Below are 15,000 nucleotides of genomic sequence, written 5' to 3' on the forward strand. Positions count from 1 at the left end.
ACATCGCGCCGCTGTCAATCAGGTACCCGAGTGGCATGTTCCAGCCGGCAGTGCGACCTTTCCCCGTGTGGCACGACCTCCTGCCCTTCAGACTATTCACCGTCACCGTGGAGGTCTTCTTCACCACGGCAACAGCATAGTAGCTAACCCCCTCACCTGTGTGACAGTCACCATGACAACCTTGAGCTGAACTCAAAAGTGGACCCCAACCCTTGACCACATGAAGAGTTGGCAGCTCTGCTGAGTGATGCATTGTGGGTGCAGTGACGCAATATTGTAAAACACCTGAGCTAATCAAGTCCACAGTTTTAGTCTACCTGATAAACTCTTATGTATCTGTTAATGAGGGCAGCCTCACTCAGCTCTAGTGCCCTGAAACAAGATGTCTCTCTCTCTCTCTCTCTCTCTCTCAAACTGTTGTATTTGGGTTCAGAGGGCAACACTTGCAAAGAAGCAGGTTGCAGTAGATAAAAGATAAGGTCGTGTACCTTCACGGTCAGACTCTCCTGCAGCAATCCTAAGGGTATCCAGTTTGCCCAGATCATAAATGTCTGTGGGTCTGGCTGAAAAGGCATCCGCTTCCTTATTCTGGGAAAGAGCAGGAACATAAACATTTATTCTCTAGATAACACCTCCAGCAAACATTCACAGCAATTCATGATAGGCTATGTTCTAAAAAAAACAGTGTTGAACTGGACTTTGACACGTCATAAAATACATGATAATTTGCTGATATTATTGAAATAATGCATAGAGACAATAAAAGTTCGAATCACATTCTGAGGACAGTCAGACATTACAGGGAGGCTACACCAGGCACGTAACTGAAGCGCTCTGTTCGCGACGCGCAAAAGCGCCGCTATCACTGGTGTAGCCAATTCCACTGATCACAGTGGAAGTTAATAGTTGCAGCAGATTCAACGCGAACGGGACACTTCAGTAGCTTACGTGCCGGATGTAGCCTCCCTACTCTCATGGTCGTGTCCTTACCTTGAGGAGGCTGGCACAACCGACCACTGACGTCTCCGCCACGCAGCTAAGAAGAGGGCGGATGGCTGCTGCGTTGAATGCCACCGACATGGCCTTGCACTTCTCCATTTCCTTCGTAGACACCGTGCACCAGCGAATGTTCTGACCGGACACTGCAACGCAACAGTCAATACTTTCAGTGAGGACTGGTTACTTATACGTCTACACTTACAACATCTAAACGTAGTCTACCTGGCTTGACACGTTTTACAGGGGGCAATTTTAAACGTTTGTTTAAATTTTTCTAAAGTTTAAAAGTTGTATGAAAGTCTGATTTGCAAATCGTTGATTTGCGATCTGACTGTATTATATTAGCGTTATAAATCCTAACTTAAACAATATGTAGCATACAGAAATTGCAGTCTTGATTTTATATGTACTTGCGAGGCGCCAGAATGCGTGGGCTATTACTCACCCATCTGTACGGCAAGGAGGGATACTCCGAGAAAGACAACCAAGACAGCCATGGTGCCGGTAGGGCGCAAGATGCGTGCTGTTTCTCCAGTGGGTTTATATGCGCTAGAAACGGGTCCAAAGGTCCACAACAGCTGGTTGATTAGCAGTCTCACACTCTTTCACAGACAGGCCGAATACTGACCTACTGCACAGACTGTGTGTACTGTCCGTTGAGGCCACACCTGAAGTGACACGTCTATGTGGCATGAGGCCAGCGGGGGCACAGAGGGTCTTTCAACACGAGCTCCACCTCACCGACCGCGCGACTGTCTGGAAAACTATGGGCACACCTACTTTCCCCCCCTGACCGGACATGAGATTTTTAAGAAAGGTAAACAAAATCGGTAGATCTGCCTCTGTGTCCCTAATGCAACCCCTCTGGCTGCAGCTGATGAATCATTCTCAGCCATACTGAGTGTAACACATAACTCCAGAGGCTCGTTATCTTCCATGTCTTATCACAGACTTGTGCTTTCAGTGTAAGATTCCTGGAATTGCGAGGATTCCTTACTCTGGCCACAAAGTATGATTTTCACTCCTATGAGGCAAGCGACTGTGTGAATGTCAGTGGCGGTTCTAACTTGTATGGCGCCCTGGGAGAACCCCCGTTCAGTGCCCTTTATTGAGCACAGGACTTCACACGTGTGTGAGGAGGAAATTGCTGTGTTGCATTCTGGCCTGCATGGGTCAAATTAGATCACCCCAAGCCACCCCAAGATCTAATGTTTTCAGAAAGATCTTTTCAGATTAGATCTAATTTTTAAGAAAGGTAAACAAAATCGCCACCCTGTAGATCTGCCAGTGTCCCTAATTCAACTCTCTGTCTGCAGCTGCCTGTGGAGTGTCTTGTCATGGACTTCTGCTTTCAGTGAGAGATTCCTGGAATTGAGATGATTTCTTACTCTGGCCACAATTGGGGCAGCCGTGGCCTACTGGTTAGCGCTTCGGACTTGTAACCGGAGGTTTGCCGGTTCGAACCCCGACCAGTAGTGCCCTTGAGCAAGGCACCTAACCCTTCACTGCTCCCCGAGCGCCGCTGTTGTTGCAGGGAGCTCACTGCGCCGGGATTAGTGTGTGCTTCACCTCACTGTTTGTTCACTGTGTGCTGAGTGTGTTTCAGTAATTCACAGATTGGGATAAATGCAGAGACCAAATTTTTTTTTAAAAGAGTATATATACTTATACTTATAAGTACTTATACAAAGTATGATTTCACTCCTATGAGACAGTCAAATGAAGCCTCTTTATTTATATAGCACATTTAAAACAATAACAGTTGACCCAAAGTGCTGTGAAGCACAGGTAAGTTAACAAGCGAATAAAATAAAAATAAAAAAGGGGGGTAGAGAGTAAAGGGGGTTAAGATGACAATATGACACAAGCAGGGATGGATTACTAGACGGGCCTACCAGGCCCAGGCCCAGGGGCCCAAGGAGTCAGGGGGCCCTGAAGCCCAAGCCTTTGCATGGAATCATTGCCTCAATATCAACAAATCAGGATGTAGGCTATGAATCTGATTCAATTAAAGTATTGGCCATCCCCAAAATGCACCAGAATACAGGAAATCACATCATACAAATGAAAAATGTTCTCAAGCTGGGGCACTTGACTGCTTGTGCCGCCCTGAACAGCTGACCATGACGCTCATGTCAATATCCGCCACTGGTGAACACACATGTACACACACATACACACTCTCTCTCATACACACACACACACACACGCACGTGCACGCACACGCACACACACACACACACACACACACACACACACACACACACACACACACACACACACACACACACACACACACACACAGTTACATAGTCAACAAACAGTTACATGTCAATGCTTACTGTGCACCTGTATTTTATTACTCTATAAGGTCAGCATTGCTGTGGGTGGCAGAGGATGAACTTGGTCGGGTAAGCAGGTTCAAGTCTATTGCCCTCCTGCTTAGGAAATGAGGGGGCAATAAAACAAATCTGATTGATACTCAGGGTGATAAAACAGGCTGTTCTATTTTCGTTGGCATCAGCACGAACTCACTCCCTACACCAGTAGGCATTCTCCAGGACCCTGGCCTGACGTCTCGCTGACTGGAGTCAGTCTTGCTGATCTGGACAACGCTGGCATCAGTCTTGCTGACTCTGCAACACTGATTTTCATGTTGCTGATCTCTGACAGTGGCATTAGGGTTGTCTTCACCTCACTGCAGCGTGGTTAGATTAGGTTTAGGGTCAACCAAATGTAAAGCCCTTAGAGCTGCATTCTGTGTATGAACGGTGCTATGCAAATAAAGCTCATTATTATTATTATTATTATTATTATTATAACGGCTAGGACACATTGCCTCAGAATGGTTGCATTGTGTTGCTGCCGTAGCGCAGTTATGATTTTGTGTTGACACTAGGAACATCTGAAGGGGCGCAGTTGTGATTGTTTGTTGACACTAGGAACATCTGAAGGGGCGCAGTTGTGATTGTTTGTTGACACTAGGAACATCTGAAGGGGCGCAGTTGTGATTGTTTGTTGACACTAGGAACGTCTGAAGGGGCGCAGTTGTGATTGTTTGTTGACACTAGGAACGTCTGAAGGGGCGCAGTTGTGATTGTTTGTTGACACTAGGAACGTCTGAAGGGGCGCAGTTGTGATTGTTTGTTGACACTAGGAACGTCTGAAGGGGCGCTGAAGCAGAGCTGTTACTATATTTGTGCAGTTTGCCTTTGATAATGGCCATAAATCCATAACGATTATTCATTTAATGAATATAAATTAACAAGCTGAATAATAGCATTATTTTTATTTCTGCTACTATATAATACACATGTAGCATCCACTGTCTGCTATAAATGACTATCAACCGGTCTTTTCAATGTATTTTCAAACGCCTGAGTGATGGCTAGAATCTCTCTGTCCTACTGACAAACCACAGGACAGATGAGGTAATAGGACGGTAGGAAAGGGTGAAGTAGAGGTCATTCATGGTCACAAGAAAAGTACAACAAGCTGTGTAAGTAAAGCGTAATTAGTGTTTTATTATAACAAAATAGGCAGTTTACTGATGGTTAAATATCTGTTCAGTTTCTTAGTGTACAATGAATCACTTCAATTTTTGCATTGGTGCTCTCTCCCATGAGCACAAAAACACCTGTAGCATCATTCAGTGATGTGTGTCAGATCGTAGCTAAAGCACCTTTACTTGATAACACAATCATGAATGGAAGACTGGAAGAGTCGCTAGAGAGGAATGCAATGCAGAGCACAGAGAAACAACCCTCTGCGTGTGAGTGTGTGTGTGTGTGTGTGTGTGTGAGAGAGAGAGAGTGAGTATTCCATGTCCAAGTCCACATGGAAGTAAAAGATGATACAAAGAAAGAGTGTGCCATTGATACATTTCTCTTAGATAACACATCTCTGAAAAAATACATTTGAGAGAAAACCAACATAGCAATGGAGAAATGAGTCTAAACATGCTCAACGTGCAAAGTTATGCTTCAGAACTTTTTTAGTGCACCAAACATACAAGGTATTACTTCTGTTATTTAAAAAAAGAAAAGAAAAAATCTAATAATGCCATCAGTAAACAACAGTTCCCTCCTCCCTTAAACATTAAGGAATCATACAATAACATAACAGCACACAGGGCAGCCTGGGAGAGAGAGACATGGGGAGAGAGAGAGAGAGAGAGAGAGAGAGAGAGAGAGAGAGAGAGAGAATAAAATATGGGAGAGAGCTAAGAGAAAGATAAGTTAGAAAAAAAGAATAAAAGATAATTGGTAGAATGAGAGCAATAATAATTGAGAAAGTTATGATACAAGGAAGCAGTAGAAAAGGAAAAAGAGAGGTAATAAAAGAGAGAAATAAGGGATAGAGAGAGGTGTAATAAAAGAGAGAGAAAAAAGGGATAGAGAGAGGTGTAATAAAAGGAAGCAATAAAGAAAGATATGGGGCAGTTGTGAGTTAGACCAACTCAGTAAAACAGAAATGAAGGCGTGTAGTCTGACACGTAGTATTTAACATGTGGGCTGACATGTAGTATGTGACACATAGTATGTGACATGTAGCATGTTATGTGTACTTTCTGGTGTGTAGTATGTGACCTGTGATATGTGACCTGTAGTATGTGTGTTCTGTAGCATGTGACCTGTGATATGTGACCTTCGTATGTGACATGTAGTATGTGATCTCAGAATGTGATATGTAGTATGTCCTGCGATACAGTATGTAGTATGTGATGGGTAGTGTGTGACCTTAGTATGTGATATGTAGTATGGGACCTTTAGAATGTGATATGCAGTATGTGACCTATAGTATGTGACCTGTAGTATGTGACTTGTAGCATGTAATATATAGTATAGTGTGTGGGACTGTAGTATGGGATATGTAGTATGTGAAATGCAGTATGGGATATGTAGTATGGGACATGTACACTGTGACCTGTCTATTTGCTGATGTGCCTGTGCCTGTGAAGTGCAGTCTGGAAGCTGTAGTCTGTGTGCTGATGTGCGGCCTGTGAAATGCAGTCTGGGACATGTAGTCTGTGTGCTGAAGTGTAGCCAGTGAAATGCAGTCTGGGAGTTGTAGTCTGGGGGAGTCACAGCTTGTCCTAGGTGGGCACCCAGATGTAGTGTCCCGACTGCTCCTGGATGATCTGCTTGACGTGGCTGTACACCTCCTCTAGGGTGTCCCCCTGCACCATCGCTACAAGACAGGACAACACAGTACTGTAGTCAGCAGCACCACAGAACCAATCACAAGACATACCAGCACCACCCAATCAGTCAAAGGAAACAACAGCACCACCCAACCAATCACAGGACACAACATAGCACAGTCAGTAAGTCAGCGGCACCACCCAACCAATCACAGGACACACCAGCACCACCCACAGAAGGCACACACCAGGTCTTTTCATACAGTGAATGTTCTAAACCTGCTGCTGCTAACTAAGTGACTAACTAAGCGTCTTTGAGTGTCTTGAAAAGTGCTTTACAAATTAAATTATTATTATTATTATTATTATTATTATTATTATTATTATTATATTAATAATAATAATTATAAAAATAATAAGCTAGTTATTATAGCTGACGCCAACGTTAATCTTATAAGGCCAACAGGTTGTACTAATTGGGGTTCCTTTTAATTTTAGTGATGAGGAAGGAGGTATCACCAAACAGAGTGAATATACAGTACAAGGCAGAGATTAAAAATACTAATTTTCGGTTTGGAATGTGTGTGTGTGTGTGTGTCAGTGCTGTGCTTTAAGGCACACAATGATGAAATAGAAAACACGTCACAGACAGAGAGACAAAGATGTTCTACTGCAGAGAGACAAAGAGAAATGTGTGTGTGTGTGTGTTCTAACCTGTGAAGTGTGGAGTAAACTCCTGTTCCAGCCTCATGGCTCTCTCCAGGGTTTTACGTCCCTGATCCTCTGACTGACGTTTATTTAGCTCCCTGCAGGAGAAAACACAGGAGTCAGCACACGCACACACACACACAAACGCACACGCACACACACACACACACACACGTATGGATTAGCGAGTATTAATATTTACATCTAAGTGTGTGTCTCTCAACTCTGGTGGTCAAAACTGGGGCTCCACACACACACATACACACACACACACACACACTTGCACACACAATACACATGAATGCATGCACACACAAACACAGACTCAGGCACACACACACACACACACACACACACGTGTGAGTGTGTGAATCCAGACTTACAGGACATTTTCCACAGATTTGGGCTTGATGAAGATGGCAATTGGGTTGAGCTGAGCTTGCTGCAGTCTCTGGATGGCATTCCCTGACACGTCCAGAATACAGTGCTGACCCTGTGGAGAGATCACACACACACACACACACACAGACACATACACACACACACACACACACACAGACATACAGACACACACACACACGCACACACACACACAGACACACGCACATACACACACACAGACACACACACACACACACACACACACAGACATACAGACATACAGACACACACACACACACACACACACACACATACACACACACACACACACACACACGCACATACACACACACACACACAAGCACACACAGACACACGCACATACACACACACACACACACAGACACAGGCACATACACACACACACACAGACATACAGACACACACACACACACACACGCACACAGACATACAGACACACGCACATACACACACACACAGACACACGCACATACACACACAAACACACACACACACGTTACGGACAGGTGTATGTACTATGAGATGTCCCTGTGTGACTGTGACTATATGGGTGTGAGGGAATTGTTATATGTGTGTGTGTGTGTGTGTGTGTGTGTGTGTGTTACCTTCTCTGCCACCTCTCTAACGCTCTGGATGCTGGTTCCGTACAGGTGTGAGTTATACTGGCCGGCCTCGATGAATCGCTGCTCCTGAATGTCCCTCTCCATCTGCTCCCGTGACATCACAAAGTGGTAGTCCTGACCGTCCACCTCATAGTCCCGCCGTGGCCGAGTAGTGTCTGCCGCACACACACACACACGGTTATACACACACATTTTAGCCATTTATTTATGTCCACATGGAAAACAATGGTGCAGGGACACCAATATTAAAGGTGCAATAGAATACACACACACACACACACACACACACACACACACACACACACACACACACACACACACACACACAGACCAGCCAGGACTCCAACAAACATGGCCAAACATACAGTATAGATAGTAGATGCTCTAAGGAAGGGAGTGTGCCTGTGTGTTTAAATAACTAATGTGTCAACATTCGTTTCACTCACGAGGGACACAGGACCCAAACTTGTCGGGGAACTCTGTGATGAGGTCATCGTTGATCCGGTCTTTCATTGGTCCCAGGATGATCAGAGGACGCATGTAGCTCACTGCAGAGACAACAGTCCAACCGTCACCAGGGTTACAGTTAGATTACAACCATCACCAGGGTTACAGTTAGATCGCAACCATCACCAGGGTTACAGTTAGATCACAACCATCACCAGGGTTACAGTTAGATCCCAACAGTTACCAGGGCAACAGTTATATGGACCCTTTCAACAAGGTAAACAAAAACAATGCTTGAACATTCTATTTGGGCCCCAATCTACTTCCTCTGCATTAAGATAACATATGGAATGTTAAAAAGGAAGTCTTGTGGGGCCAACTATGATGCTGATAATGAAAATTCCATGAAAGGGTCTATAAACTAACTAACCCTAATACATACAACCGGCATATTATCATAAAGAGAAATGTATGTCTCCTAACAACATCAGAAGCAACTAGATTAACTAACTAACCCTAGTGTTTGTGTGTGTGTGTGTATGACTTACCCTCCTGCTGACATACTGTTTCATAAGAGAAACATTCCTCCTGACCACCTGCAAAGACACACACAAGCCATTTGTCAGCCTTCACTTGATTCCTGTGTGTGTGTGTGTGTGTGTGTGTTGACCACTACACCCAAATCTACACCCAAATCCACACTCTGATTCAGTAACATTCCAAAGGAAGTGGAAACAAAGAAAGTGCAAACAATAGGTTTATCTCTCTAATCTTGTAGTCTTCAACACACACACACACACGCGCACACACAGACACACACATGCAAACAACTCCTACTCCTGAAAAGTTGAAACCCATAGAGGCAGACAGGGAGAAGAGGGAAAGTCTATAAAGAAATACATGTGTGTGTGTGTGTGTGTGTGTGTGTGTGTGTGTGTGTGTGTGTGTGTGTGTGTGTGCATGCCTGTGTAAGTGTGTGTGTGTGTAAAGACAAACAAGAGTACAATGGGGGAGGGTGGGACTTACAATTGCCATGGTAACTACTGTCACTATCACTGGAGTTAAAGGTGACATGCTCTGGAATCACAACAAAAGGGACATGAGCAGGAACACACACACACACACACACACACACAGAGAGAGAGAGATCAACAACTTACTCAATTAGTCTCCCTCTGTCTCTCGTTCTCTCCCACATACACACACACATACACCCTGTGTTAAGATGTATGAGAATAATGTGTGTATGACAGACAATGAGATGTGAATGTAAGGGTAGTGTTTGACTGGTGAGTGATGAATGGAGGAGTGGTTTGACAGGTGGGAGGTGAATGGAGGAGAGGAGTCATGTGACTTACTCAGGCCTCTGTCATCATGGCTGGTCTTGGGGGAGGAGCCACAGCAGGACACACAGAAAAAGATGTCAGCACAAACACACACACACACACACGTACACACACACACACACACACACACACACACACATGCACATTTCACACTATAACACAACAACTATGACACAAGCAGTTACTGCTACTGCTACTACTGATAGATAGATAGATAGATAGATAGATAGATAGATAGATAGATAAATATATACTTTATTGATCCCCAAGGGGAAATTCAAGATGATGAACAGTCAAAAAGGAAGTAAAGCAGAGTTCTGTGGCACCATGGAATACAATGGCGGCAGTGTGTGTGTGTGTGTGTGTGTGTGTGTGTGTGTGTGTGTGTGTGTGTGTGTGTCAGGAGCCTACCCCTTTCTCTCTGGATTTAGATTTGGCCGTCTTTAACCGCGAACGCTCCTGCAGCTCCACCCTGCAGACACACACAGAGGGGGAAAGAGAAAGAGGGGGATGGAGGGAGAGAGGAATAGAGAAGGAGAGAGATAGAGAGAGGAAGAGAGGGATGGAGGGAGAGAGAGGAGAAAGAGAGGGATAGAGGAGAGAGATAGAGAGGGATGGAGGGAGAGAGAGGAGAAAGAGAGGGATAGAGGAGAGAAATAGAGAGGGATGGAGGGAGAGAGGGAGAAAAAGAGGGATAGGAGAGAGATAAAGAGAAAGAAAGGGATGGAGGGATAGAGAAGGAGAGAGATAGAAAGAGGAAGAGAGGGATGGAGGGAGAGAGAGGAGAAAGAGAGGGATAGAGGAGAGAGATAGAGAGGGATGGAGGGAGAGAGAGGAGAAAGAGAGGGATAGAGGAGAGAGATAGAGAGGGATGGAGGGAGAGAGAGGGAGAAAAAGAAGGATAGGAGAGAGATAGAGAGAAAGAAAGGGATGGAGGGATAGAGAAGGAGAGAGAGAGAGAGGAAGAGAGGGATGGAGGGAGAGAGAGGAGAAAGAGAGGGATAGAGGAGAGAGATAGAGAGGGATGGAGGGAGAGAGAGGAAGAAAGAGAGGGATAGGAGAGAGATAGAAAGAAAGGGATGGAGGGATAGAGAAGGAGAGAGATAGAGAGGGAGAGAGAATGACAGACAGTGAGAGGGGCAGAAAGTTGCCTCTGTCAGTCATATACTTTGTTATGTGTGTATGAACTGTGTTTGAAATGTGTGTGTGAGAGTGTGTTCTGGTGTGTGTAAAGTGTGAAGCATGGGTGTGTGAGTTGAAAGATAAATGTTTGTCAGAAGGGTCAATGTGTGTGTGTGTGTGTGTGTGTGTGTGTGTGTGTGTGTGTGTGTGTGTGTGTGTGTGTGTGTGCGTGCGTGCGTGCGTGTGTGTGTGTTTTATGTGTGTGTGTGGGTGTGGGTGTGTGTGTGTGTGTGAATGCACGTGTGTGCATCCGTTTGTGTGTTCTGTTGAGAATGAGCCGGTGGCGGTCACACACCTCCTCTTGCTGGGGATGACCCCGACGTCCTCCTCCTCTCCGTGGGCAGTGACACGTCTGGCCTGCCACCAGTCCTCGTCCACGGCGTTCACCACATGCAGTATGTCGCCGAAACGGAAGTCCAGCGTTGGGGATGCACCTCTCGAGTCCCTCCGCGAATCATAGTCAAACAGAGCTCTGAATACACACACACACACACACACACACACACACACACACACACACACACACACACACACAGAAACAACCAAGGTAAGACAATTGGCACAACATTACAAATACCACACAGTCACACAAGCACACTCAGTCAGTCAGATCTGCCAGTGGGGGGTGTGACAGATGCAGTTCTGGGCCTCTCATACAGTATGTGAGCAAACACACGCAGCTTCAACAGAACAGGGCAGAACAGAGAGGACATAAGGAGAAGACTGGAGGAGAGGAGGAGAAGAGAGGAGGACAAGAGGAGAGGAGATGAGAGGAGGACAAGAGGAGAGGAGTGGAGAGGAGAAGAGGATAAGAGGAGAGGAGAGGAGGAGAAGAGAGGAGAGGAGTACATGAGAGGATGAGATAAAGAAAGGAGAGGAGGAGAGGAAGAGAGAGTGGATTAGAGGATATGAAGATAAGAGGAGACAACACATTTCTATAGCGCTTTTCAACAACAACAACACATTACATTTATATAGCGCTTTTCTGGACACTCAAACAACTCAACACTGCCCTCTACTGCCCCCACCCAACATTACCACACTACCCTCACCCAACAACAACAACAACAACACGTTATATTTATATAGTACTTTTCTGGGGCCTGTACTACGAAGCGGGGTTTCTGGCTTATCTGGGTAACTTCGAGAGTAACTTGATCACGTGTGGCGTAACTTCCCGATTAACCCGTACTACGAAAGGTGGATAGGTTTTAACCGAGGTATGCTGCCATGGCAATTTACGCTGCATCTCAAACCTGCTCCGACCAGGTTATGTTCTTGGTTAACCCGAGGTTTCCGTTAACCACACCCTTTATAAGTACCACCCCTCCACTAACAATTTCTCCCGAGACATGTCGGCGTACCTGGACGATCCATACGACATTGGAGCGCAAATCGTGAGGGACTCTCTTCGCAGGGCGAGGGGTTTTAGAGACCGCCAGAAAATATATCTAGCCTACCCGGACGATATTCTCTATGAAGATATAGATTGTCAGCCGAGGGAATTCGTTATCTTTGTCAGATGATCTAGGAAGACGTCTCATAGCAATGCCCGTACGTGGACATTCATGTATTCAATCGGTGATGCAAGAATACTGTATGTCCTAAAATAGATCGGACATAGGCCTACAATAAATCGGACATAGGCCTACAGTATATAGGCCTACCTTTTTCTTGTTAGCTGTAAAACAGAGGCCAAGTGAAGGCTATAAGCATAGGCCTACATGTTTTCATAATTAAGAAATATTAATGCAAGCTATGACTATATAAACCACTATTCTGAATAATGTGTTTGTGTTTCATTTTCACCTGCTGCCATGTGCGTTTGGCAATGGTGTTGCATCTGAAATGTTCACACACTAAATCAGTCAATGGGGCTACTTAAACATTCAATTATCCTTATTACTGTAATCTATATGCCCACTTCTAAATTGTGTTGCATCTGTAGGCATTTCTATGAACTAAAAATAAGTAATTTAATTATTTCAACTCATTAAATACATTCCGCAAGCTATTAATCCTCCGTAGGCTATTTGAAGAACATGTGGAAATAAAACTTTACTTTTAGGCCTTTAGGATCTGCAATATGTTGCCAACAGCCTTGCCAGCTTGCTTTGTTCACTGCCGACGTATTTGATTTTTGTCGTTGAGTGGGTTTTAATTCCTCATAACTTGTCATAAATAATTGTGCATTCCTCATCCGTAAAATAAGGTGAACGCGTCATCACTGAAAGTGGTGATTTGCGCTGCAACCCGCCCCTTTTATGTGAACGCGCACAAACTCCAATGAGGTTAACCCCGCTCAACAAATCAACTTCATAATCAGCGTCGTAGTACCGATTAACACCACTAAAGATAACCAGGTTTTGTCAACCCCGGTTTAACAAAGTAACCCTGGGTTACATCTGGGTAGGTTAAGCTCCCTTCGTAGTACAGGCCCCTGGACACTCAAAGCGCTTCACAGTGAAGGGGGAACATCACTAACCACCATCAATGTGTAGCCCCATCTGAGTGATGAGAACCTCACTAACCACCACCAATGTGTAGCACCCACCTGAGTGATGCACGGCAGCCATTATGCGTCAGAATACTCACCAGCTTGAGGTGGTGTATATACAATAAAACAACAAAGGTTGTTGATGCCAGCAGTGACGCCACTGCGGTAATTGAGGCAGGATGAAATGAAGGCGTGTATAACCGTTTCAAAGTGTTAAAAATGATAAAAATGGCTTGACCTTCGATAAGAGCCGTAGGTGGAAGAAGCTGGATTTAACCAGCTTCTTTTTTTCTCCATTTTAAAATCTGAATCAAGGCAGACACTGGCAGACACCACACAAATAGCCTCAGACAACTTTATAGGTTGCAATAACAAGGCTGTCTGAAATCTGAATACACTGTTAGGTAGTGAGCAAGAGAAGGCCCAAAAACATGGCATTCTATGGAGTTTGCTCCTGCAGCTAGCAGATCGGTGGTGAGCTATGCAAACACACGAGACGTCCTTCTGAGAAAAGTTCTTCTACGTCCTTCTGAGGCGTAGAGGCGGAGTGTAATTACAGCGTCGATTTGATGCGAAATCATAAAACAGCCCGTAGGGTTCTACTGGAATGTGTGAGCAATGTGTGATAGGGTTGAATAGGAGTGTGTGTGTGACATATGTTCTGCTAGAATGTGTGTGAGGTGTGCTTGACGTGTGTCAGGGTTAAACAGGAGTGTGTGTGATGTGTGTTTCTCCTCCCTTAGTCTGTATGTAAGCAGACAGTGAGCTCTGTATGTATGTGTGTGTGTGTGTGTGTGTGTTTATGTGGAAGCGAGAGAGAGAGAGAGAGAATTGTTGCTGTTGTATGTGTGTGTGTGTCCTGATTGTATGGGGACAAGCATAGGTTGTGCACGGAGTCTGATGAGGTGCCTGATATATGTAAAAGCCTGCCCTCTGATTGGGTAAGGCGGTACCTGACATAGAAGCTCTTCCTCTGATTGTGTAAGGCGGTACCTGACGTAGAAGCTATTGTTCTGATTAAGTAAGGTGGTACAGTACCTGACATAGAAGCTCTTCCTCTGATTGGGTAAGGCGGTACCTGACATAGAAGCTATTGTTCTCATTAAGTAAGGCGGTACCTGACATAGAAGCTCTTCCTCTGATTGGGTAAGGCAGTACCTGATATAGAAGCTCTTCCTCTGACTGGGTTAGGCGGTACCTGACATAGTAGCTCTTCCTCTGATTGGGTAAGGCGGTACCTGACATAGAAGCTCTTCCACTGATTGGGTAAGGCAGTACCTGACATAGAAGCTATTGTTCTGATTGGGTTAGGCTGTGCCTGACAAAGAAGCTCTTCCTCTGACTAGGTTAGGCCGTACCTGACATAGAAGCTCTTCCTCTGACTGGGTTAGGCCGTACCTGACATGGAAGCTCTTCCTCTCATTGGAGTAGGCCGTACCTGACATAGAAGCTCTTCCTCTGACTTGTGCGTAGCGACCCGGAAGCAGAGGAAACTGCACTGCTCATCATCTGCTCCCGGAGGTCATGGATCTTCGCTTCGAAACGGCTGTAATCTATGACAGAGAGAGCAGGAGTGTGTAAGAGTGTGTGTCTGTGTGTGTGTGTGTGTGTGTCTGTGTGTGTATGTGTGTA

The 15,000-nt window shown here is 45.1% G+C and overlaps 2 protein-coding genes across 2 annotated transcripts in view; both read right to left on the reverse strand.

Annotated features, from left to right (window-relative positions):
• Positions 1 to 1,672, reverse strand: part of meltf (melanotransferrin) — a 19,235-nt gene extending 17,563 nt beyond the window's left edge. Inside the window, exons 1-4 of the mRNA XM_076279073.1 lie at positions 1,445 to 1,672; positions 991 to 1,142; positions 489 to 588; positions 1 to 156 (exon numbers count right to left, since the gene is read on the reverse strand). The exon at positions 1 to 156 is cut by the window's left edge and continues 27 nt beyond it. Of these exons, the coding sequence (XP_076135188.1) occupies positions 1 to 156; positions 489 to 588; positions 991 to 1,142; positions 1,445 to 1,496 (460 nt within the window). The 5' untranslated portion in view covers positions 1,497 to 1,672. The remainder of the gene's footprint in view (positions 157 to 488; positions 589 to 990; positions 1,143 to 1,444) is intronic.
• Positions 1,673 to 5,353: 3,681 nt separating this feature from the next.
• dlg1a (discs large MAGUK scaffold protein 1a) overlaps positions 5,354 to 15,000 on the reverse strand; it is a 56,678-nt gene continuing 47,031 nt past the window's right edge. The window contains exons 12-22 of the mRNA XM_076279074.1: positions 14,807 to 14,921; positions 11,167 to 11,343; positions 10,101 to 10,161; positions 9,702 to 9,726; positions 9,370 to 9,420; positions 8,892 to 8,939; positions 8,343 to 8,444; positions 7,879 to 8,051; positions 7,234 to 7,343; positions 6,857 to 6,948; positions 5,354 to 6,189 (exon numbers count right to left, since the gene is read on the reverse strand). Coding sequence (XP_076135189.1) covers positions 6,095 to 6,189; positions 6,857 to 6,948; positions 7,234 to 7,343; positions 7,879 to 8,051; positions 8,343 to 8,444; positions 8,892 to 8,939; positions 9,370 to 9,420; positions 9,702 to 9,726; positions 10,101 to 10,161; positions 11,167 to 11,343; positions 14,807 to 14,921 — 1,049 coding nt within the window. The 3' untranslated portion in view covers positions 5,354 to 6,094. The remainder of the gene's footprint in view (positions 6,190 to 6,856; positions 6,949 to 7,233; positions 7,344 to 7,878; positions 8,052 to 8,342; positions 8,445 to 8,891; positions 8,940 to 9,369; positions 9,421 to 9,701; positions 9,727 to 10,100; positions 10,162 to 11,166; positions 11,344 to 14,806; positions 14,922 to 15,000) is intronic.

This window comes from Alosa pseudoharengus, unplaced genomic scaffold (genome assembly GCF_046254945.1).
Source record: "Alosa pseudoharengus isolate Yale_2024_CS ecotype anadromous, Long Island Sound unplaced genomic scaffold, YU_APseudo_1.1 YU_APseudo_1.1_scf_11, whole genome shotgun sequence".
Lineage (NCBI taxonomy): Eukaryota > Metazoa > Chordata > Actinopteri > Clupeiformes > Clupeidae > Alosa > Alosa pseudoharengus.